The sequence below is a fragment of the Semicossyphus pulcher genome, unplaced genomic scaffold (genome assembly GCF_022749685.1).
Source record: "Semicossyphus pulcher isolate SPU_LCO1_2020_fin unplaced genomic scaffold, fSemPul1.0.p SCAF_17, whole genome shotgun sequence".
In the NCBI taxonomy this organism is placed as follows: Eukaryota; Metazoa; Chordata; class Actinopteri; order Labriformes; family Labridae; genus Semicossyphus; species Semicossyphus pulcher.
In genome coordinates this window covers 18,513,518-18,539,060 of record NW_027211681.1, presented here as the reverse complement: position 1 = coordinate 18,539,060, position 25,543 = coordinate 18,513,518, and the positions used below count along the sequence as shown (strand labels likewise).

Here is a 25,543-nt window from a genome sequence, read left to right as displayed (position 1 = left end):
CTAAAACAGGCACTTACTTATTGTTTAATCTCTACATGCAGCGTCATTTAACATTAATATCTCAATCTTGGTGTAATTATCCCTTTTCTTCTTGTTTTAAAAACTAGTGTTTAATTTTCTTCACAGAAAGTGAAACCACGCTGCCCCAAAAGCTTTAAATGTCTTCAGTCTCACACCCGAGTGTGTGATCTACTTAAGCTCTCTTTGTGACGATGTGCAAGCCATGTGTCGTCTAATGAAGTGGAAAGAGCCACAGTGAACTAAATAAGACCAAAAAACTGACAGCTGCTGCCGATGCACGGAAGACCCCGCCCTGAGTTTCATTGTGTCATCTCGGGCAGGATGCAGACCTTTCACACTCGTGCACGAGACACAGTGGAAGTTGTTGGAGTTTTTACGAACAAAGAGGAGGCATATTGACTCGTTGTGTGTGTCGGTCATTCATGGAAGTGTGTGTGGAGGTAGGAAGCTGAGAAGCTGCAAAATAAACAGCTGTTTTTGTTTGGTCTTTAAGATGTCAAACTTGTGTTTTGGCACAGACATTTTCATAAGGTCAGGCTGCAGATAATGATCTTACCCTGAGGTTGAAGTATCGTTGTCAAACATTACTGTGGGACCAAAGGTATATGGTTAATGTGTTTATGGTGCATTCGCTGCTCGTAGCTGTAAGTGGTGTTCTTCCTTAAAGCTAAGAGTGTGGTGCAAGCCTTGAATAATTCATCCCAGGCACGCGCCGGTGAATTAAAGGAAAGGTGATAGCACGTAGCAGGGCCTCGCTGCATTTTTAAAGTGTGGACTGACACTCAAATGTCTAAATGTTAACATCGTCTTCCTCCTCAAACTGTTACCGCGGTCTCAAGGACCGGATAAAGGAAATCTGATATGGAGTCTGAATAATTCAGGATGATGCTTCGGGATTGAATTTTCATCCAAGTGCAACTTCCCTGTTTGTGTCGCAGTGCTATCTCCGTGTGCCTAAGAGCTCAATGCAATGGTTGCAGGCTATATCTGTCCTGTTGAGAACAAGACACAGAAATGACAGTATTCCATCTTTCACCAAATCACTGTGCACGCTTTTGCATGTACGATCCACTGGTAGAGATGTATGTTTTCAGTTAGGACATTAAGGAATAAAAGATGATTGAATTCCAGAGAAAAGGTGACCACAGACTCCCTGCAGGAAGAAGTGGACTGCTGTCATTTCATAAAAGTTGAATGTGAAACTGCTTCCTAAGCACAGTGTAGAAAGGGACTGAGATTTAGCCATCCTCTGTGTCCCTCCCTAATCAGTCCCACACCTCTCACCCACTCATTCCCTGTAAATAATTCAGAACAGCCTTTTGCCTGCTCGGGAGAAGAGCTTAAATATAACTGATAACAGAGGATAGCTGGGGACAGAAGGAAATCGCTGCTGATGCACTTTTAACCAGTCTGGAAAGTTTAAGCAACACCGACTATTATCGATCAGCTTTCAATGTGGATGTATTTCACAGTGATTAATATCATGCTTATCTCTGCAACTGGAAAAATCCCTGATGTAAACAAAGATGAGATGCCAGATAGGCCTTCTTTAAACAATATCTCATATTGTATTCTATATATACGCATGTGCGTATACTATACAGGCATTCATTCTCACAATAGGCCCTGGGTCGGCATTTAAAAATAAGCCATGACCGAGTGACAGCAGCTCTTGCCTCAGGGCTCCATGAACGTGGGAAACAGTCAGTTGTGGTTATGTGGACTTTTACTGCACTTTTTAAAGACTTTCCTCTAGAACTGCAACTTGTTATTAATTTTATTGTATATTAGTCTGTCCATTATTTTCACCACTTTTGTGGCCTATTAAAAGTCATAAAATGTTGAGAAATGTCAATCAGTGTTTCCAAATGCCCAAGATGTGTCCTCAGATGTCTTAAATATTGAGTGATTTTGTTTTTATATTTGAGAATTTGTATGTTTTTTTCTTAATTAATTATCAATATACAGTATTTGGCGATAAATTAAATAGGTAAACCCTTGATTAATCATAACTGTACTTTGCAATTTGATAGTGGATTCAGAAGATGAATAAAAGTAAAGGACCTCCAGCTTAACTTAACTTTCCTTTTTTTTAAGGTTATTTTTTGGGCTTTTTGTTGCCTTTATTGGACAGGAAATCTGAAGAGAGACAGGAAATGTGGGGAGGAGAGAGTGAGGGATGACATGCACCAAATGATCGTCAGACCGGGAGACGAGGCTGCGATCAGTGCGTCGAGAACTGTGGCCTCTGTACCGCCTGCTCTACCCGCTGAGCTAAACCAGCGCCCCAGCTTTTCTATGATGGTTTCTGTGGTTTAAGATTAAAGCTCACTGCTGCATTAGGGGTGTTGCCCTAATACAGCATATGTTTCTGTTTTTCCTCACTATACTTTTAGGCTTTGAAGTTGCATTGTAGAATTAGTTTGTAACAGGAAGTTATGGGTGTAGATGTCACACTGTGAGGGGAGTGGTCGATGATCTCTCTGTCATTCATGTTTTTGGAAATCCTGTTGCACAGAGGAAATCCAGCTCTGTCCGTGTGTTGCCGAGACAGGAAGTTGCTCAACTGGACTTGCCAATAGGAACTACATCAGCATACTTCAGTTGGTCATATCTTTTTTTCTGTGTACCTTTTGGTAGATCATATTTTAGTTGGTATAATTACTATATTTCATTAGGTTATTTATAGAGACAATCTAAAGCATAATGAATAAGCCCTAAATTACACACTGATGCTTTTAATAGTGTCAAGTGGTGAGAAATAATCTGCCTCATCTTCAGTGACAGATGTGAGCTGCAGCTCTGCTTGAGTTTCAGGCTTTGCCCACTAGAGTGCAGCCTACTCAGAGAAAATGCTCTGTCTGCAGCCTCAGCTGTACTATATGTAAACTCATGTTGAGGACTGACTGTGCTTAAAAGACACACGTCACCGTTAATGTTTAAAACATCCTCTAGACTATAATAAAGAATGCGCTAATTCTTTCATTTTTGTGATGTCAAGTTTCTTGACTGTTTCAGTACTGCTCTCTTTTTTAATCTGTGTTTATTTTCATTCACCAAAACACCAAGACAAACTCTTTGTTTGAACCGACTTGGCAGTGAACCTGATTCTGAATCGTTTTTCTAACATTAGGGTATGACAAGATGCAACTTTTTTTTAGATAGCACCCTCAGATAAACCATCTCACCTCATCAGTGTTTTCCCTCTGTGTGTAAATATTTGCAGCAGGATAATCGAGGACGTGATTTGCAAGCCCACTTAAACGTATCAACCGCTAATTGGTTTGAAGAGATTAATGGCACCGTGTTAATTATCACACATTTTCCACTTTATAAACCACTGAGACAATTTGTCAACAAATCCAAACCTTATTGCTGTTTCCCAGTGTGTTGCTCGTCGTCACCCTGAGATTAAAACAGCCCAGATTAAGTGAATAAATTAACTTGTTTAAGTTCCGATAGCTTTAATGGTTGTGTTGTTTTGATTTGGGAAGTTAATAGACTCTAAGCTGTGTCCATTAGACATCAGTTACTGCAGACTACCTTTATGTCTCATCAGTGACTGCACCAGACTTCTCAGTGAAGAGCATGCTATAGATTTACTCAACAGGAGGCAGACACGGCTCCATTAGCTTGATACAGTTTAAATGCTGAATACAGGAAATAGGGACAGGTGAAGCTTGTCTGCCTTTGCAGAAAAATAGGGAGCAGGTCGGCTTAAAAATGAGCATGCAAGATTGACACATAATAAGAGTAAGAAACATGATTTTGTGACAAAAGGATACATGTCTATTTATGTTTTTGTACATGTTTTTGTTTATTGTAAAATCTCACTTTATTAAAATCAAACACAAACCTATACATTGATTAGCAGAGCATCTGTCAGGTCAGTGCTTTGTATCAGCCCATATCAAGTTCTAAGCTTTCAGTGTTTGTTTTTCGAGAAAGAGGAAGTGGATTTTCTGCATCCCAATATAGTTTTTAGTCTGGGAAGTGACTCAGACGTGATTTATCATGCTTGAAAAGGCATGTAATGAAATGTTATCTTTCAGTAATGAAGAGTAATAGCAGGAGGCCTCGCAAGAGAATAACTTAGGACAAAGTGCGTGCAGGGGTTTGAGTCAAAGTTTTTGGACGTACAGTGATTTATGTAGTTATGGTCGTGCCTCAGTATTTTCAAGTGAATTTTAAACTCTTAACCTGAGAGCTGAGAATGTGAATACACAACATGTTGGGATGTTAGGACTCTGGTCACTCGGCTGCCTCTGAAGGGGCTGGGGGTGGGTCACGGGAAGGAGGAGAGAGGAACCCCCCCACCACCGATGCCAAGCCGCTCAGACAGGGGCATGACCAGGGTGACTGTGGCCATGGAAGGCGGATGGGGATGCTGATGTAAATGAGGGTGAGGATGAGGCTGATGATTAGGTTGAGGATGAGGTTGAGGACCTAGGCTGAGGATGTGGATTAGGATGTGGTTGAGGTTGAGGCTGAGGATCTAGGGTGAGGCTGAGGATGTGGATTAGGATGTGGTTGAGGATGTGGTTGAGGATGTGGTTGAGGATGAGGCTGAGGTTGAGGTTGAGGTTGAGGATGTTGTTGAGGATGAGGCTGAGGATCTAGGGTGAGGCTGAGGATGAGGCCGATGGTGAGGCTGAGGATCTAGGGTGAGGCTGAGGATGTGGGTGAGGTTAAGGATGAGGCTGAGGATCTAGGGTGAGGCTGAGGATCTAGGGTGAGGCTGAGGATGTGGATTGGGATGTGGTTGAGGTTGAGGATCTAGGGTGAGGCTGAGGATGAGGCTGATGGTGAGGCTGAGGATCTAGGGTGAGGCTGAGGATGTGGGTGAGGATGAGGCTAATGATGTGGTTGAGGATGTTGTTGAGGATGAGGCTGAGGATCTAGGGTGAGGCTGAGGATGAGGCTGATGGTGAGGCTGAGGATCTAGGGTGAGGCTGAGGATGTGGGTGAGGATGAGGCTGATGATGAGGTTAAGGATGAGGCTGAGGATCTAAGGTGAGGCCGAGGATCTAGGTTGAGGTTGAGGCTGAGGGTGTGGATTAGGCTGTGGTTTAGGTTGAGGATCTAGGGTGAGGCTGAGGTTGGGGATGAGGCTGATGATGAGGCTGAGGCTGAGGATATGGGTGAGGTTGAGGCTGATGCTGAGGATCTAGGGTGAGGCTGAGGCTGTGGATGAGGATGAGGCTGATGATGAGGCTGAGGATCCTAGGGTGTGGCTGAGGATGAAGATCAAGCTGTGGATGAAGATGGGGGTGAGACTTTGTATGCACTTTAGGGGAAGAGGCCAGGATCTGATCTCCAGAGTGTCCTGAAAAGAGGGGCAGTAGGCTTTGGGGGAGGAATGCAACACAAGTTGGCGGCTGGGAGCAGCATACAGAGTTGGCATTGTCAGCCGTGGTCACAGCATTAGCAGAGGCATCCAGCTTCAGAGCATTTCCTGGCACGAGGAGTTTACATGCAGGAACAAAAATGATGCTTAACTCACTTTCAATTCATCTCCAGCTTTTACAGAAAATACGATGTGGAAAATACTTTTGAAGTAGAAGATGGTTTAAAGAATACGCTTAGAGGAGGATATTTACAAAGAGTCAGGTTGCAGAAGAGTCTGTCTTTGCATCTGTCTGTCTTTGCAGTCTGATCCTGTGACTGAAAACTAAGTGCTGTCAGACCTGCCTAGCACCACAATAAACCATGGTGATTTTATATAAGCCGCTTAAGGCTCCATATAATTTTACTTTTCTCACATGCTAACAAAATTATTCACCAGTATCTCTAGTGTTAACATGGACCTTGGACACACTTAGACATATTTTAACATATACTTATTACTTATTATTATAAGTAATATAATAATAATAATAATTATTATTATTATAATTATATTATTATTATAATTATTATTTATTTTCCAAAAATAAAGTGTGTCAGAGAAGGCTTATTATAGGTCATCCATGTGTCATGGAGTAAAGTCTTCAGCATTAAGGGATCAGCAGGAAGTGTGATGAACCCAGGTTTCAATCAATGATGGAAGATGAGTCCACAGCTTTTTCGAGCCACAATTTGATTGTTTGTGCACATATAAGCACAGTTATCATCATCCAGTCCATATGTTGGTTTGGATTTTTCCTAAAGTTAGGCTCAAACCACCAAAAGCTGCATTGGCCTTCACACCACTTTTACATCTGTCTTTGAGGTGCATGACTGATGGACTTTACTGAACCTATTTCATGGCTTTAAATCTTCAAAAATCGACTTGCCGGTGCAACAAAGGTCAGAGTTTTATCGTCTGCTCGCTTCGGATGAAATCAGACCATATAATGGCACATTATCAGGCGCTTTCACCACCATGTGAAGACTTCATATAGGACCAACTTCACCTGACAGTAGGCCAGAAGGTGGATTAACATCTATTTTTGTCAGCATGTCAAGAAGGACAGGTGGACCGATAAGGACTTGAGTGGTCAAAGTCACAGTAAGAATTGCATGGTAGGGCCCTACTACCTCTACCTGCAATGTAATTGGCTGATTAACCCAAAGCTGGCTGTGCTGTCTTTATTTATGAGCTCATTATGAGATTTCTTCAGTTAAAAAAGAGCCATGGGACATGAGACATCACTTTTGTTTCCTCTCCTTGACGACAAGAAACACCTCAGATCGGTATGTAGCAAAGTATTGATCAGCAAAGCTTTTGTTCACTGAAGACAAAAGTTGTGTGGGCTGCAGAATTTTCAACTTTTGTTTTTTGCATTCTACAAATAATACAGTGTAATTCACGCCATGTTATATTCCAGTCTATCCGGCCCATTTGGGGATGATACACGCTGCACCTGCTGCCCTTTGTGTCGTCATGTCTTCCTCTGAAACCTTCTGCTCCGTTGCAGCGAGTCTCCGCTTTATGGATCGATACTGAAGCAGCGAGCTGACACAGTGAAAAGCAATATTCATAAATAATGAATCGGCCTCCCTTTCACCTCGCCTCGTCTCTCAGTCCTGGCCCAGAACAGAACAAAAACCGTAAACTTGCTGCTTATGTTTTGCTTATGGAGCATTCTGATTTAAGATAACACATGCTGTCACTACACTGCCTTTATGTTTGCTTCCGCAGACGTTATGTGCAAGCTCGGCTTCTTTACTGCTACCCTATGTCCTTGTTTTAGTTCGACAGTGTTACTTCCTTTATAGATTGTTTCTGGTGATTGCAGATAGAGGTCTCTGTGTTTGCCGTGTTCCATCTCTCTCCTGATGTGCTGTTTGTTGCGGGGATGCAACAACCCGGTGTTTCAGGAAATCTCTGTTGTAATGAATCACAGCGAGGTGTCACCTTCAGTAGCACTCCTATCAACAGCACAAGATGTGCCAGTGAGTGAGCACGGAGAACAGCTTTAAGTGCTTCATTATTACCCTTTCCACCACCTCTTTATGCTGGCTGCAATTGGCATTCAGTGGCGGCTGCACATCAAAGCGTGATGCACTTCACCCAAATAAACAGATGGTGCAATAACAGTTCTTGTCATTTCTGCGTTATCCACCTGAAAAGACACTAGTGGCCGTCGAGTTTAGAGTGGATCTCTTTGCGTCATTTAACCCAGCCCAGATTATTGATCACTGAACAGGAGGAACAGCCCGGATACAGCGTGTACTCTTTGTAGATACACACTCCTAAGGGTTTATTCAAACATGAGGTTGTTGGTGTATTTGCATTTAAACTTCATCTGAAGACATAAGTGGACCCAGATTTGCTCCGTGTAGTGCGAGCTCGGATGAGGGATGTCTGTGTGTTTTGGAAAAAACGCTTCAATTTGAGAGAGACTTCTGCACTTACCTCAAGGTTTTATGATTCTACTTTGTACTGAGAGCAGGAAAGGAAAACGACAACATTGGAAAATATAAGAGAACAGGAGGAGGGCAGTTAGCTTCAGAGCTGTGAAATAAACTCACAAAGCCACAGTTCACATGCACACAAGGTCACTGAACAGGTTGAATAGGTAGCTAAAGCTAGTTTCTGGTCACTACAAGACATAACATTTGTACATCTATGGCTGAAGATCATGGAGTGATAGTGTTAAAATGACAGATTCATGTTAGTTTTTTCTTTCCTTTTTCTTGTATTTGTGAGCTTGGCTGACTTGTTGCACATGAAGGACAGAGGATAAAGAAGATGCACATACATAGGATGCAAGCAGCACCTGCCTGATTCAAAACGTTCTGTCGCTCATAAACTTGGTTTAGTAAAGCTGTTTGTAAACTATACTCGTGATGAAGTCAGACTCAGTGGTAACAGGTAACCTGTTGGGTCCTCTGAAAGGCTACCTGCTTGTTACATCTGTTCTGATAGTTTATAAGTAAATCACCTTACACTTTAATGTTTATTCACCTGCTATTACTTTGAATACAATTTAGATTGATTTCAAATAGATTGTATCCATGGACTGTATAAAAAGATGGACGACATAACAGCTCTAAAAGTGAAGCCAAACCCTCTCTATCGCCCCCTGCTGACTGGCTGCAGTATAGGTCATAAAGCCTGCCTCCTCCATGTTAACAGATGGGACATGAGTCAAACTATAAAATCAAAATACACGGCAAATAAAAGTTTCTCAAACATGGTTTCTGTCATTATAGTTAGTTCTTATCATGCTGATTTATGTCCAAGTGTTCATTTTTCTGACAAGTTTATTTTTAATTAGTTATTTGATGCTGTAAAAAGGATGATTGACAGCTCTGTTGACAAATACGGCTCCTGCAGACGATCAGTTCCGGATTAGCAGAGTAGAGGAGGAACGGCGAGAGGAGACGTAACTGCATCTCTACTGCACAGACTCTGAATGTGCAAAACAGCAGCAGCCGCATTGGGGGTAGTCTGGCTTTAGTTTTGTACCATGAGAGTAGATGGAGACACGTCGTGCATCTTAATATACAGTCATTGGTTGTATCTATGAACTGCCTTAAATAGTTACCAGAACTCATAAAAAAGCTTAAAATACAATAATTTATTGTTTGAAGATTTTTTCAACCATCAGAATAACGATTTTATCCATAAAATGTCAGAATAAAGTTAAATATGTCACCAACAGATTTCCAGAATAGTGGGTACTCTGGTTTCTCTTTATGTCTCGTGTGGCTTTGTTGTCGTCTGCTAGTGCTCGTCTTCTGCGGTATCTGCATGTCATCTTGCATTGTCTTTGATTGGGTTCTGTTAGCAGACAGTTCTGAATAGTCAATCCGCTTTATTATGAGTGTGCTATTAATAGAAAGCTGCTGCCGTTCCTTTAACAGAGGACCCATTCTCAGGGTTTTGTTGGCCTGTCTCTGCCCTGTCATTATTGCCGCCCCTCCCACTCTCTATCTCTCTATCCCTCCCAAGGCCTTGTTATATCTGGTGAGTCTGAATAATGTTTATGTGGTCCGTGCGTGTCACTAGATTCATCAGGTCAAACGTCTGTGCTGACTCGAGCACGCTCACTGAAGCTGGGGCAGATTGTTGACACACGGGGGATAAAAAATCCCATGTATCCCATGATACTGTGCTTTATGTAGGTGCTCGATTCAAAGCGTTACACCTGCATAGCAGAGCGTTTATTATCCATTTTCTTTCTCAGTTAGAGAAAGTGTGCATTAATACAGCAGACATCAGCCGCATCTTGACCGCAGCGACAGATTATTACCATAAGAGTCCTTTCTGCTCAGTTGTCTCCTAAATGCTCACCCTGGACCCCTCCCCCTCCCACAGCATCCTTACTGTATCCTGCTTATCTGTCCTTCTGGTGCCGGCAGAGTGGCTTGGATTTCTTCTAATATTCTGTCCACTGCCTCCTCAATTAACGGAACAAACAGGAGCTCCAATGTCATAGAAGGGAAGCACTTTTATCGGCAAGTTGGAGGAGCTCAGTCTGAGTGGCTTTCTGCTGGAGCCGCTCGTGGTGGCGGAGGGAGGAGGAGGAGGAGGAGGAGGAGGGCGTGTGTACAGTGGTGGCGGCAGCGTTGACGGGGATAGCATCCTCATTGCACAGCAGCCGTAGGCAGGGGAAGGGAGGGGAGAGAAACGGATGGAAATTGTGGGAGACAGAAGGAAGAGTAGTGGCAGACGTCGCATCCGGAGTGTTGCGTGCAATATCAGAAGAAGGTGTTTTGTGAATGGGAGTGACTTTTTGCAAATAGGGGGAGCTACAGGAGGAGGCGCGTGCTGTTAAGAGGTACAAGTACAGCATTGGGAGTGGAGTAAGTGGGAAGAAATCACGAGGGAAATGGAGCGACAAACTCTACTTCCCTAAGTGCTCTCACTATATGGATTAAGGTGAGCGCGTTGGCATCACTGTTATGGTGACTGAAGATAAAACTGATCTCAGTGACGGAGTACCTGTGGAGCAGCACCATGTGGAATACATCTGAGCAACAGGAAAACTGAGGGAATTCAGCAGAACCAGGAAGTGTCTGCCGCTTTGCAGCGCTCTTTTTTTCCCCCTCACGTCTTCTAACCCCAGGAACAGTCGGGCTACTAATGAGCAAGTCGATGTGTGGCTGTGGCTGCAGCTTCATCTCGTCTCTGATGAAGAGACTGGGCCGCACCGCTTGCTGCTCGGATCTCTTCTCCAGCCAGACTTCAGAACAGCTGCACCGCCTGGCCACTGGCTGCCCGCCTCAACCAAAGGTAATCCGTGTCCCCGTGCCTCCTGATCGGCCAGCCGTATGCTTTCTGTGTGTTATCACCTGTGTGCAGGAAACATTTAGAGGCTGGCGGCTTGTTGCAGAAAGCACCGCATGTGAAGTCCGGCGTCCTTGTTTATCTGCTTTCCGAAAACTATTTCTCAGCTGTAAGAAGTGTGCTACCAGAGAGCAGCACAGGAATTGATTATTTAATAGAAGCAGGTGATTTAATGGCTCTCTTGCTGCCTTGACAACAGTGGACTTGCTTTCAGCTGGCAGACTCATTTAAATGGATGCCTTCAGACTGCCTGTGGTTTACAGCGATTGATGCCCCACATCAATTGGAGGAAAAGCTTTTCCTAATGGAGCAAATGAAAGCCAAACAAGATTCTAGCGTCTGAGTGCCCGTGTGCACGTGCCAGCCGTGTGTGAGCGAGAGTGTGACTTTGCTCTAACACAGGCGTCATGGCTGCAGCTCCTAGGGTTCCCCCTCTTTCATTGTTTGTTTTGCACATGGCTGTTTTAGTAGTTGGCGGGTACTGACTGGGATTTTAAGTCCCTTCCACTCTCGTTCTGGCAGGCGGCCACTCTCACAGAAGAAGAGACTGATGCTCTTATTTCTAAGAAGATTCATGCCCTCGTGAGTAATGATGGAGAATTCACAAAGGAAAATGTTGTGGTATTATTGGGCTGTTGCATGGCAACAATTCAATGAAAAAGAGATAATGAGTGACAGTTTTAGAGGAGGCGTAGCGCTTATAGACAAAACCTTAATTTCCCCTTTCTGTTGAGCAGAATTCAGTGTTGTCTCGGGGAACCACTGTCACAGAATAAAGTACTTAACTGGGAAATGAAAGTGGAAATATGTTGTCTGTGTGAAGCAGCTCAGGGAGTGAGGTCTCACTTTCTTCCTCTGAGACATCACAGGGCACCGGCTCAAAATAGAGCCATCGATTGATAGCTTCTGCATTGAACTGGAGACACAGGTTTCAGCAAAGCCGTGTATTTATAGTCTTTCTTGACTTTGTAGGAATCCTGAAAACAATTTATATTGTTGCTTCACCCGACTCAAAGCCTCTCTCACTGTAGAAGCCAAAGTTTCTGTGCCACATGTTACAGTTACAGCTTTAAGACACCGATATGACTCTGTTCAGTCTTCATTAACGTCCCAGTGTTTAAAGTGTAAGCGGAGCCACTATACATCCACTGCTCAATCAGTATCTCTTACTACAGTTTGTGCTTTGTGAACAGCCAATATATTCTTCACTCTCTCCCGCCGTTCTATTAAGGTCACATTGCTGTGATTTATCGCCACCGTTTGTGCAGTGTTCGGCTCGGTCCACCTAATTTTCCTTCCTTACTCTCACCAGGGTTTTATGTGCTAGCTGTTAGCGGTAGCCTTGAACGATTGAGCCTCTTTAAAGTCGGGATTCATCTTTTTCAAAGCAGGAAATCATGGACACATTTCCCCCTGGATCTCCGTTTTCACAATCCATCAGCGAGCACAGAGTCTCTCCATGACCACAGCGAACATGAAGGATGTGGAATTCTCGTTATTATATCTATTATATATTTTATTATATTAAACTTCCAATGCTGACATCATGTCTGTCGGCTAAAGTGATTTCAGAGTACAATATTGTCTCCACGTTAATAAATCACATTTTAATGGCAAAAGTCTTTTGGCTGGAAACAATGTTGTTGACGAATGTTACATAAAGTTTGTTCTGTTACTTTTGTAAACCTTATTAAATTATCACTACAAGTAATTGTACCCAAGTGTCTTCATAAACTTCTGACCAAACTGTCTTTAATGGTGGAGGAAAATACGTCTCATTTCTCTTTCCTGTCGAATAAGTTCTTTCTCAACCGACATGAATTAAACTGCGATTTACTGGCAGCCTAAGTTAAGATGGAGAGGTTGCAAATTTTCTTTGGTACAACAAAGGGAGTTCTTCTGTCTTGTGAAGAAATAAGGGCCTCTCTTCCATAGCCTGAGCAAAACTGGATGTTTAGGATTGATATGTTTGAGGTTGCAGTTCCTAAATCACATACCAAACGGTCCAAATGTCTTCATTAACATGACACTGCATATTAGCTTGGGACAACTCAAGAAATAATTTTTGCTCTTGAATCTTGAATGGGTCCATGTGAATCGGTACAAATCATCCATAACATTATGACCACCTGCCTAGTTTTGTGTAGGCCCCCCTTTTGCTGCCAAAACAGCCCTGACCCATCAAGGCATGGACTCCACTAGACCTCTGTAAGCTGCGAGGTGCAGCCTCCATGGATCGGACTAGTTTATCCAGCACATCCCACTTTGGAGGCCAAGTCAACACCTTGAACTCATTGTCGTGTTCCTCAAACCATTCCTGAACCATTCCTTGCAGTGTGGCAGGGCGCGTTATCCTGCTGTAAGAGGCCACTGCCATTAGGGAATACCGTGTCAATGAAGGGCTGTACTTGGGTCCTGCCATTCATGTAGATGTTACTTTGGCACATACAACCTACCTTGACATTGACGCAGGCCAAGGTTCCCCAGCAGAACATGCCCAAAGCATCACACTGCATCATCCAAATGTTCACGTGCTTCCTAACATATCCCGCCCACTGCCAGGGGCCATTGTAACGACATAATCAATGTTATTCACCTGTCAGTGGTCATGATGTTACGGCTGATCGGTGTAGCTCATAATCAAACTTTAACTGCTTGTTCAACAGCTGTAATCAGGTTTTGACATCAGCTGTGTTCCAGGACGGGCAGGTTAACAGCTGCTTTCATGATATTCCTAGAAAGTAAACACTGACCTGTTGCCCACAGCCTGTAAAGAACTCAGTCCAAATCCACACAAGAGAAGTCCTCTCTAACTCAAGTGCCCCATGTCGAGTCTCTGAACAAGGCTAAAGTAATGTCTGTGTGTGGCACAGCTGTGGCTTTATCTGTGAAGTGCCAACTTGGCACCAGCCACTGGAGAAACCCCAGAGCCCCCCCTCTCCCCCGCCGATCAGCAGGGACTGTCTGGATGTATGTAGCTCTGCCAGACAGCTGGGCACACATTCCCAAGGCTGGTCTACATTCATCTTATTATTCTAAGAAAAGGCCACTAAACGTTTACAGAACACTTTGCTGCTGGGCACAATTAAAAAGATTCTGCTTAAGTTGTCAACAAACAGGTGAGCCAAGAGATCACAGATCGGAAGGAGAAACTTCGAAAGAAGTGAAACTTTGTTGTTTTTGTTGGCGATGCTGCCTTCATGTGTTTTTGACACTTGGGGGCATAACTGACACATAAACACCTTACAGATGCCTATTTACTTACACAGCACACACAGAGAGACGTACGCTTTCATTTGTAGCTCGTGTTTTGGGCCAAATAACAAACCTAATTTTTATGTTCATTCTGTTTGCGTAGTATATAGCTGTTAGCTACGAAAGCATATCCTTCACCAGGTACTCGCTCATCTTGTTTTGTCTCTTGTTTTGTGTTAAGCAGCTTGCATTGTTGGGAACACAGAGCCTTTTTTTGCTGAACGCAGCTGCCCAAAAACAAGATAGACGAGAGCGGAGTTTGAGGGTTGGAAAAACAAAAATAATGAGCTGAAAGATGCCAAAACGCTCCACAGACATGAGGGGAAACTGCAGAGTTAGTGGTTATTGTAACTCTGCAGTGCGTAAGTGCTGCGTGGAGAAAAAACAGTGTGAAACCTGGCGTTCACAGCAGACTGAGCTGAGAAGCCTGGGGGATTACTCCAACATACTTTTACCTACAGATTTGAAACTTCGGCCACATTTAGTCTGGACATCTAACATTGTAACATTATATATACACTCACCGGCCACTTCATTAGATACACCTGTACATTTAATGCACTTCAACAGCACTGCCACGGATTCTGCTTTTATGAAGTTTAGCTTTTGTCGACTTTTGTTTTGATGAGAGTCAGAAGTGTGTAAATTCAATGATGATTATTACCGAGGCCGTACTTAAAGGTGGTGTTGTGCTGAACTACATTATATTGTCCTCCCTATTTACATACATGAGGGGGCCAGAGATTTAGAAACACCAATATAATGCAGCTCAGTACAGCCCCACCACCAACTATGACCTTGATGCTGAAATGTCATTGAATCCACACCTCTGTGACAGCGTACAAAAAAGCCTGTACATTACAGGCAACATAAAAGCAACTCTTATGGCTGAGCTGGTGTGTTGGATTACAGGTGTACTAAATGAAGTGGCTGGTGAGTGTATACGTCTTACATTGTGAAACAGCATAATACCCCCTCTTTAATTATTGTCTATTTTGACATGTTAGTTTTCTGGCATTGCAGCTGACCTGATCAGTTGAAGTTAAAGCTTTAAAACAACGGTCTTGATGTATTTGTGTGTTTAACTCGATACCAAGCATGTGTTTTTGTGATCATAGTCTCGTAACCTGGGGGGGAAAAATCTGATGTAATTTCTCTGCTTGCTCTCAGAGGCTCTCTCCTGTGTTGCCCATTTGTTTCAGGAAAAACAAACCCACACCTGCCCTCGGCTTCCTAAAGCTATTTTTGCCCACTTCATAGCTCTTGCAGGACTAAGAATAGAGCCTGGAGAATGAAACCTGTGTGTGCAATACTAAATGTGCCAAGTCCTTGTTCAACACAAGTGTTGCTGGAATATCATCTACGTTTTAGCTGCCCAGAAAACAATTCAACCTCTGTATAAGCTGAAGGAAAAGAACTGTTTCATAATTGTACAAGCTTCCTTTCTCCTTATTTACTTATTACATCTGTCCTGTTTCATCAGCATCACGTTCTTACAGTGCGTCAATCTCTGCATCCTGTTTGCACCGCTCACAATAGTTTGAACAACAATAACAACAAACACTTTTCTTTCTGTGTTTAGGAAACTAATTACGGAACCTCGTTCGTTCCGGTAAAAGGCAGGGACAACTTTAGCTATTCATAGCCCTTCCTCCTCTCGGCTCGCAGCAATGAACTGGCGGTCCCGAGGGGCGGGGGGGGGGGGGGTGGGCTCTGCAATCTGAGATAGGTCTAATGCTTCCCACCACAGCAGCGGGACCATGCAGCCGAGACAGGGAGAAGCCTGCCTGACAAAGGGACCAGTGACTTTTCCTTCAAGGTCAAAGCAATTGGTTTTTCACTGAGACTGATAAAGTATGTGAGCCTCCCAAATACATTTTCTCATCTGGTATGTAGTGCATTGAGGAGATTTTGGAGCTGCAGTCTGCATGGCTCATCCTTAATTTGTCACAGTTAAGATTAGCCACGGGCCTCATGTGGGCATTTAAAAAGCCCATTGGCACCTTTTAAAGCTACATTAGCCGAGATTACGCTCAGCTCAGCAGACAAAATGTAGTTTTTCTCCGTAATGTGTGTGACCAGCGGTGAAAAGCTGACTTAATGTGCCTCATAGTAAACCCCCTGAATGTAACGAGTCTGTAGATCGACTTGAAAGAATTGTTCATTCACCAAAACTCATCCACTCTCTTGAGTTTTTCAAAATAAAACAGCTGTTTGGCGGACGCCATTTTATTATTTATTGTGAAAATCTTCCCTGCAGCTGCTAATGTATGCACATTTTGCGCCACTCCACTCCAGTATTTATGTTTCTTACCACTTCTACAGCTTCAGATGTATTAGTGGAAGTCACTGATACTATAAACACTTGAGGACGGAGCTGCTTTGCATGCTACCTACTCAGCCCACTAACACTTGGCCCTGGCAAGTCCATGAGTCAACCATCCCACTTACCTTTATTTACATAAGCCTTTCTTGCCACATGAACGTTGAGTAAGTAGAACAAAACAAGTGATTTACTTTTGAGTGCGATACCTTTTGTGTGTTTGAGCGGCACATTGTTCAGATTTAAATAGCACTGAAGACCAAAGCGAAGGGGACACAATGCCTGCGAGGAGTTTTCACCTCACTTTGTTTATTATTGTCATATTGTTTTACAGCATTGAATCTCTGGGGGTTATTTTAAGAATTTTTGACACCAAGATGCAAACAATAATTCGTCTTCTGAAGCTGCTTTCTGTTCAGAAAAACACAGAGAGCTGTTAGTGAATGGTCGGCACCTGCATTCAGTTGTACTGCCTGTGTAATGCGTCTTGAAATCTTACATCTTGTATTATTATACAAGTAATACTTCATCAACACCTTTGCCTGGGAAATGCCAGAAGTTTCTTTGCAGTATGACAACAGAGCTTTTGTTTCTTGTTGGTATCTTTGCCAGATGTCTGAAAAAGTCAAATCCGTTATATTTCCTTATGTTTTCATCCAGACGGTTTCCTCAGAGGGCTTTAAATCTCTACTGGAGAACTGGTGGCGATCTTTAAATGCACAGATTACAAACGTGGCGCATTTTGAGCTGGAATAAATGACCTTTTCTTAGTTGATTCTGCCACAATGTGAATATGCCAAGATTCTCTGAATGCTGCTTTCTTAAACAAAGAAGAATATTTAACATCTTTGTAAATTATCAAACAATTCTAGTGCGGACCGCCGCCTACACAACCATGAGGGTCTCCTTTGTGTGCTGCAGGCCGTGTTGAGAGGATTGTAAAACTGTGTAGTAAGAACGTGCCAACTTAGTGATGATACAACTTCCAAATCATACCAAGCAGTGATTTTTACATTACATGTTCTACAATAGAACATTTTATATGGGCACAAATTAGGAATGAGCATTTAGAGTTTTATTTTGACCCGTTAACCGACAAGATGTCTTTGTCTTTGACGGCTCGTTTCTCCCTCAGTGAAAGACACGGTTGAGAAACTTGCGCTGGACCTGCCGGTCGGGATGCTTGTTGATTTTTGCTTCGCATGTGGTATTGCATCATGCTTGTACCACCGCTGTATTTAAGTTCTGCATTGTACAATTTACAAGTAATGTCTGTGTCGTTGGCGTCGTCTTGGGTAAAATAGTCCCACACACTCCTTTTTTTGCTCTCCTCTCAGGCTCAGCTCAGCTAACGACAATAAAAACGTGTTATTTAACCGTTTAACTGGAAGTATTAACCGGTTACAATTCTTAACAGTCGGCACATCTCAAGTACAAATCAAAAAACAACAGCCACACCACACCTTGTATCCTACTCACCTTTCAATCATATAAGTGAAACTGAACAACCGTTGGCTGGATTGTTGTAATATTTGTTTTTCGCACCTTGTGATCTTGCAGAGACGTTTGCACAGGTGGGAGATCAAAGCAGAGTTTGTCTGTGGATGCAAGTGCAGATTTTGGAGCGTGTAATGGAATATAACTAGATGAAATGAATCACTGCTTCCAGCACAACCACCTGTTATTTACTGAACTAGACTACTAGAAGATATATACAAATATTAAGAGAGTTTGTATCAGAGCCTAATTAGGAACCTGGGCAACATTTGGAGATGAGGCATGATGTGGCGGCTTTTACAGGGTGTTTTGTGTTTGCGACCTTGGATTGGTTCAAATGACATACCCTCTACCTTAACGCACACAACACCCTGAGTTGAGGTATCCAAGTTTGTATGGGAGTTGTTGCATGGCTGCTGTGTAGTCTGCACTTTCCCCTCCTTCCATATTCTCACCTTTGTTTGCCCTTAGAACATACAGTAGTAATGCATTGCAGCATCCTAGATGCAGTCAGCTGCCCATAAGTGCAGGAACACAAGTACTTCAGCCCAAGAGAGTGGAGGCTTTGATGATGACAGATTAGCACAGTTGCTCGAATTAGATTCTTATCTGCATTGGTGCATCAAATGGACCAGCCGTCACGTTGTGGATTCAGCTTTAGTCATACATATACAGCAGTTTGAGACATCTCGTGACTTCTCTGTTTATCCAGCATGTTCACCATCATAAACTGGTGAACTCATAGCAGCCACACAGCAGATTTAGAAGATATACAACATGGGTTTCATCTTCCGAAGCGTGTATGTAGACTATACAAAGCGTTAAGGACAATTGCTGGACCAGCTTCTGGTACATTCGAGCCATGTTTAGCTTTTGTATTTGACAGATTGGACTTTGTTTATTGGCTTTGTTGGAAGCTCGAACACTAGAAGCTCTCAAGGCTTTTCAGCCCATCCAAACGCTGTGTGATCTGAAGCCAAACACAAGCACTCCCACCTTTTTTTCCTTGTCTGCTGCTGACCAGCCATAGTGTGGGTCCAAGAACGACTGTTTGATTATTTTAATTCAGAGGCAAGAATAGAAAGTGAAGAGGGATGTTCACACTTTGTTTTGCAGGAAATAAGCAATGAGCTCGCTTGCTGTGTATGGAGTGATATCCAAAAAGGAGGCAGTTGTTTGATTTTAGCACAAATAACACGAGCGAAGTGTGGACAGGAGTAAAAACAACAAATGCTGATGATCTATATCCCTTTTCTTTGTGTGTCTCTTTGCAGAATGCCAAGCCCTTCTCCTCCTCAGACAGCCTAGCGAAGGTCCAGGAGGTAGCAAGCTGGCTTTTGGAAATGAACCAGGATCTGCTGTCGGGGGGCAGCAGCAGCAGGCGGAGTCGAGGGCCGGGGGGTCCGGCAGTGCGAGGTAACGCCTCCTCCACGGCCCGGGCACCTCAGCAGGCAGCAGAGGAGGGTGATGAGGATGAGCACATGAACCGGGTAGTCGAGGAGGAAGGGCAGCTGCAGCAAAGGGTAAGAACTACTGACATTCATTAAATGATGATGTAGTCATGTTGAAGTGTTTGAAATGTAAAGCTTAAAGATGAGCAAGATATAAGCCGACGTGTGTAGAAGACTAGATCAAATCCACTCTTATAACTGTGTATTGTTGCAAGTAAGTAGTTTGCAGGTTTAAGTGCCACATGCATTGCATTATTTGTTTTGTCTGGCTCTTTGCAGCCCGAGGCGTCGCAGGTTGATGGCGAGAGAGAACAGCCATGGGCGCCAAGTGAGTCGGGAGCCAGCAACGGCCCCCGGGGAGACGAGGAAGGCGAGGAAGACGAAGAGGGCCCTCCAAACGAGGTGAACGGAGGAGAAAAGGGAGCGCGATGGATGTGGGGGGCCGAGCAGAGGCGGCTGCGAGGCCAGCCGCTGGGCGAAGACGAGGAGGAGGAGGAAGAGGAGGAGGAGAACAACAATAGCAGCAGTCACCAGGAGGAGGAGGAGGCGGAGGAGAGGACAGAGGGAGGGGAGGAGCAGGGAAGGGAGGAAGAGGAGAGGGAAGAGGGCGAGGAGGAAGAGGAGGAGGATGAGGACGAGGAGGAGATGGACCAAGACAGCGATGACTTTGAACATTCGGCGGAGAGTGGGAGGGAGGAGGAAGAGGAGGAGGAAGGAGAAGGAGAGGAGGGGCTGCGGTCTCCCTCTCACAGGAACAATGTGTCTGCCCCCAATAACAACCTGGACTCGGGTTGTACACACCAAAGCTCTTCCAACAAGAAGGTAAGCACAGCTGGTGTTTGTTTAATGGTTTTCACTGGAGCTACTGAAGAAATAGTCCCTGAGTAAACAGCTCACAGTGAGCTCTGTGAGTTTTCACTGCTCCTGCAGGGGAATTTGCTGCTGAAGTTTTTAAATGTAGTTTTTTTAATACTACATTCACCACAAACAAAATTTAATTTACCTGCACTTCATTGGGTTAAAGTCAGATACCTTAGAGACAAAGACGTAAGACATGTGCTGGCTGAAGCTCGACCTAAGTGACACATGATGTGCTTGTGTGAACTCACCTCTACAGCAGACACAGCAGGTTCAGAAGGAGTTGTTCACAGTTTTTAGTTCTCATCACATCGCTGGTGTGAAAAACTCACCCACAGTGTTTTGCACTGGCAGAACATGGTTCATATGTAAGACTGCAGCTCCCTCTTTTGGAAGTAAGGTGTTACTGAACTGCACAGACATACACTACAGGGCAGCTACCAAAACATCCTCGCAGAAGGAAAATGGAACTACATTTTATATTTGAATTACCCAGTCCTGATGTTATTATTCACATTTCTTCTTTCCAAATGGTCTACTCTGATCTCCATTGTGGTTGACAATTTATTAAAGCATATAAACTTATATTAGTCTGCAAATTACACATAAAAAACTCTTTACCCTGAGACAAACTGCCAGTAAGTCAAGCGGTTTGTGGCGCTGATATGGCCCCTGAAGTTTGTTTTGTCCCTACTGTTGTCCTCTTTGATGATGGGCAGGCTACCATCCATCTGTAGGGTGACATAATTGTTGTATTATCAATTTATGATTTGTCTTCAAACTATTTTTTGTAGCTCATCTCTTCTTTGAAGAATCCTTCTGGTTTTCTTTCATTACTCTGTGCATCGTATATCAGTAACAGGTCTTCAATATCTTCTTTCCTTAGCTGCCAAAACAGCTGCAGTCTTTGCTTCACACTGTTCACAGAATGTTATGGTTCTTCAGTGTGGATGCTTTTATTGTTATTGTCGTAGCAAATTTTCTTGGTGTGGGCGGCAATCATCTCAAAGAGGGAGTATTATGCTGTTTCACATTTTAAGACATGTATATAATGTTACAATGTTGGATGGTCAAACTAAACGTGGGTGAAGTTTCAAATCTGTAGGTAAAAGTATGTTGGAGTAATGCCCAGTCTTCTCAGCGCAGTCAGCAGGCTGCTGTGAAGGCCAGGTTTCACACAGTTTCTTCTACACGCTGCACTTTGTGACATCATAAAGTGCAGGCTTCGAAGAGCTGGCCAATCAGAAGAAAGTGGGCTTGTAGGGGCGGGGTTTTGTAAAGGGACAGAGCTGACTCAGTCGTTCAGTCAGAGGCTGTATGAGGGCCTGCACAGAGCATCAGTGTGGGAAAAATTAGCATAATACCCCCCCCCTTTAAATGAAGATGGTAGCTGGTGGTTTTCTAAAAAGGAAACATGGTTGCAACTTAAGAAATAAGTGAAGTTTTAAAAACCATGTGAGGTAGTTTTTTTTTTATCTTGCTGATGATGGAATATGTTTTCATCCAGCCGGTTAAAAGTGTCTGTAAAGATCCTGGAGGTACCTTCAGGACACTGGCCCATGTTGTTAAACATTAATGACTATCTTTAAGAGAGTCTGATGCTTTCCACTGTGACAGGAATATAGAACTAAAACATGAGAGATGTAAACTGTGGCTGGTAGAATCCGTCCCAAATAGGATTTAGGCTGCTAAAAAGACACCACATGTTTGCGTCACTGGAAGGGAAGATAAAAGCTGAAACATTTCACAACGTTTTCAGTGGATATGTGATGTAAAACAACGTCACACTGCCTCATCAGTACCACAAACTCAGTGCATGCAAACAGATAGAGGAAGCCCTGGATAAATGCTGAATTGCAACGTTTATCAGCCAATAAAGCAGCCACGGTGTGAGGTCACAGCTGCAAAGTTATCTGACAAACAAATTAACCCTGATCACTATCATAAGTAAAAAGGGCTTTCCTCTCCTCACATCTTTTAGCAGTTTAATCACATGCTGTATTCTAAGACGTTCGATGCTCTGCAGTTTATGATAGAGGAGTGACGGCACAGCATGAAATAATTATAACTTAACAGCCTCGTTGTAAATACTTGATTCATGTCTAGAATGTACAGAAGCCTGTTTTAGGACATGTTAAAACTCCAAGCACGTGCATGCCTCGCTGACTGATGGCTGACATGACGAGCGATGAGGGGCGGAGCAGCGCTTGATGTTCGGGAGACAAGTGTAACGCAGTGTCAGATCTTTCCTCTGTAACAGAATTAATGTGCTCGGTTCAAACGGCTCCGATGTAGCACAGCACACGGTGTTTGGATGTCGGTGCCGGTGTCTCGTTTCACTGATGAATGATGGCATGACGCTTTGAGTGCTGCAGTGGCCTTCACAGCACCTGTATTCAAATGGTGTCGGAGTGATGATTTGTATAATTTGCAGTGTGATTTCAACATAGATTTTGACATGAGCCACCTAATACATCAAAGGGATGGTTGACTTAAATATTGGAGTCGAGCCTCCCGGATATGAGGAAAATATGCGATAGCAATGTTGACGTTGCTATGACTACATGGCGTGCGATAAATAAATTGAGTTGTGTGTATAAACAGAAACGGTTACAATATCTTTCTGCTGCTCAGCATGTTTAAAACAGTTCCTGTTTGTAACGTCTCTCCTGATCACTTTCCATAAAAATGTCAAATAGCAGAAGTGCTATTTTTTCTTTATGAACCACCTTTGTCCTTCCTCAGCTATCGTATAAATTGGTTAAGATTATTTTTCTGATATTTGCCTTTATTAGATAGGACAGCTGAAGATAGCCAGGGAATACAGGGAGGAGAGAGTAGGTGACGACATGCACTAAATGACCAGCAGACTGGGAGTCGAACCTGCGACCAGTGCGACGAAGACTGTAGCCTCTGTACATGGAGCGCCTGCTCTACCAACTGACCTGAAAGTTGCATTAATTGTCACAGACTGAATCGAGGTTGGCCCATGTTTCTAGGGCTCAATCTGAGCATGCTCAGTGTTAATGCATGGTGCAAGTGCATTAAATGCATTTCCTTATTAACTGTGTTTCAGGTCTTTTGCGATGCGTTTATTAGCATAATTATTATTAATTTACTTTGTTTAGTGTTTATTTATACAGATATGAAGTTTTTTATACAGATATGAAATAATCTGGGGTGTCCTCTACATTCTATTGTTTATTTAAGCAATATCACATGAGAGTGAGTGATGTTGTAACAAATATCATCACGCCTGTGGCCTGCGGCCTCGTGCCTACGACTGAATCACAGCAGTGATGATATTCAGTACAACATCACTGCTTCTCATGTGATATTGCTTTTATACAACAGTTAAAAAGCGGCAAATAGTCGCACAAAGTACTTTTGCTCCACCAACTCTTGGTAACTGAAACTGTACTTTTGTTGCCAGGCAACCCAAACATTCTCCTGCACGTTGTGTCTACAACCAGTGAAATAAGAGTCTGCTGTGTGATTCAGAGGTATCAGCTTGATCAATCTTAAGGAATACACGGCCCGCTGTATTGTTGATTCACAGTATTCAAAACACGTGGCTGAGGCTGGAGAGATACACAGTGTGAGAAGTCCCAGTGCTGTTGTGCTCTATATCAGCACTCATGGAATGCCTCTTGTCCAATCAGATTACTTGGAACTAACTGTTGTAAAACCCTCCCACCAGTACAGTTCTTTATTTTAATAACACCCCGATCAATAATCCGAACAATATCAGCATTTGTTCTTTTATCAAGTATTTCTTTAGTTTCCTCTTGTCCCATAATCACTTTAGTCATCTTCCTAAATAACACCTTAGGCAGAAGATATTTAGTTTATGTGTAATTAAACAACACTTGGTTTTATACTCTTGGATCGTATTGTATATTGTCCTTAATGCCTGAGAGGCTACATGGAGGACAGCAGAGATAATACACCATCTCCACAGACAGTAATTTGATTTGTCACCAGCCGTGTAGTCTCATGACCAGGATATTTCTCTCTCCATAGCCTCTGACAATAGGAAGCAGCGCAGCAGCGAAGTAAAACAAATGCTGTTCAGGAGCATGTGTCTCTCTTTAACTGGCCCAGTTGTTTCCCGTATTATGTCATACCTGTTATATGAGTGCCTGAGCCTTTGATGGAGACGGTGCCCTTGCATATATCCGCCTAAATATAGCAGTTAGTCTGAATTTCCTCCTGTGTGCCCCTCACTGTCTCACACAGCTGTCGGATAGGTTTGTCAGGGTCCTCGTCACCATGGTGGGCCAGCTGGCTTTGATGTCGAATGTACACATTTTGTTCAGCTGTGGCTCTTGTGTGCTTGGAATTAGGAGCAGTGTAGGAAGAGGAGGTCGACATTTATTGACAGTTCAAGAGAGAGATGTTAAAATTATGATAAAGAAACGTTTGTAAATGATTTGTAAGAATTTTTTAATTGTTGCAAAATTTAGATTCATCTTACAAATGTATATTTGTGTTTTATGTGCAGTGTGCCATTGTGTGTGATAGCTTCTTAAAGACAGTGGTCCTAGAAAATCTACTCTTATGAATTGAAGCTTCTTCTTTGGGGATTGTTATGCCCTCCAAAAAAAAAATTATTCCTTTTTCCTAACCTCCTTAACCATACAGGAGAGTGTGACACACATATTAAAGCATAGAAAACTAAAATAGAAACTTTAACAACTTTAAAAACTTAAATATTCACAACTAGATTTGTGCCCTGATTTCTGTGTACAAATGATAGAATTGTTGTTTTTGACCGAAAGGGTGTAAAAACAAAGGAGTGTAGATGTGATGAGATGAAACCAGGTAATGAAACACATTTTATAATGATCAAAAGGTTAAAGCTAAATAGAAATGGTACTAAAGGGTTATAACTGGTTGTAAAAGTGCACAGATAAGCATCGACTTCAGAACAGATGAGTAGTTTTAGTTCAGTCTATAGCTGCAAATGTAATATTTCCTTTAGCTTTAAGTAGAGAAACTGCTAGGACTGCAACTAATACTTATTTTCTTTAATCATTATTCTATTTATTATTTTGTACATAAAATTAGAAAAAATAGTAAAAAAAAAAAATGCCCGTCCCTAGATGGGCCTTTTAAAATACACAAAATCAACAGCAAATACACAAGAGACAGTACAAAACAAACTCGGCAGCAATAAAACAGATATAACAATACAGGATACAAAATATCCTACAATAACTGTAACAACAGGAAGCACAGAATCAAACATGACAACATGACCTTAATAAAATACAGCAGAAGAGAGTTGGAAATCCTCACAGATACAAAGCTGGTTCGATACTTGAAAAAGGGTCTTTATCTAATATGTTTCTGTTGATTGATTGTTCTGTAATCATTGCAGATTTAGAGACAGCTAAACGGCCACGGTCAGATGAT

At 42.8% G+C, this 25,543-nt stretch overlaps 1 protein-coding gene across 4 annotated transcripts in view; it reads left to right on the top strand.

Moving 5' to 3' along the window:
* The window catches only part of fbxw7 (F-box and WD repeat domain containing 7), a 137,840-nt gene that overhangs the window by 24,291 nt on the left and 88,006 nt on the right, over positions 1-25,543 (top strand). For 3 of the 4 annotated variants that reach the window (XM_069665712.1, XM_069665709.1, XM_069665711.1), the window contains 2 exons: positions 19,091-19,339; positions 19,547-20,089. In XM_069665712.1, coding sequence (XP_069521813.1) covers positions 19,160-19,339; positions 19,547-20,089 — 723 coding nt within the window. In that variant the 5' untranslated portion in view covers positions 19,091-19,159. Of the gene's footprint in view, positions 1-10,537; positions 10,688-19,090; positions 19,340-19,546; positions 20,090-25,543 lie in introns of those variants that run through there. The other variant, XM_069665708.1, reaches the window with a different exon arrangement.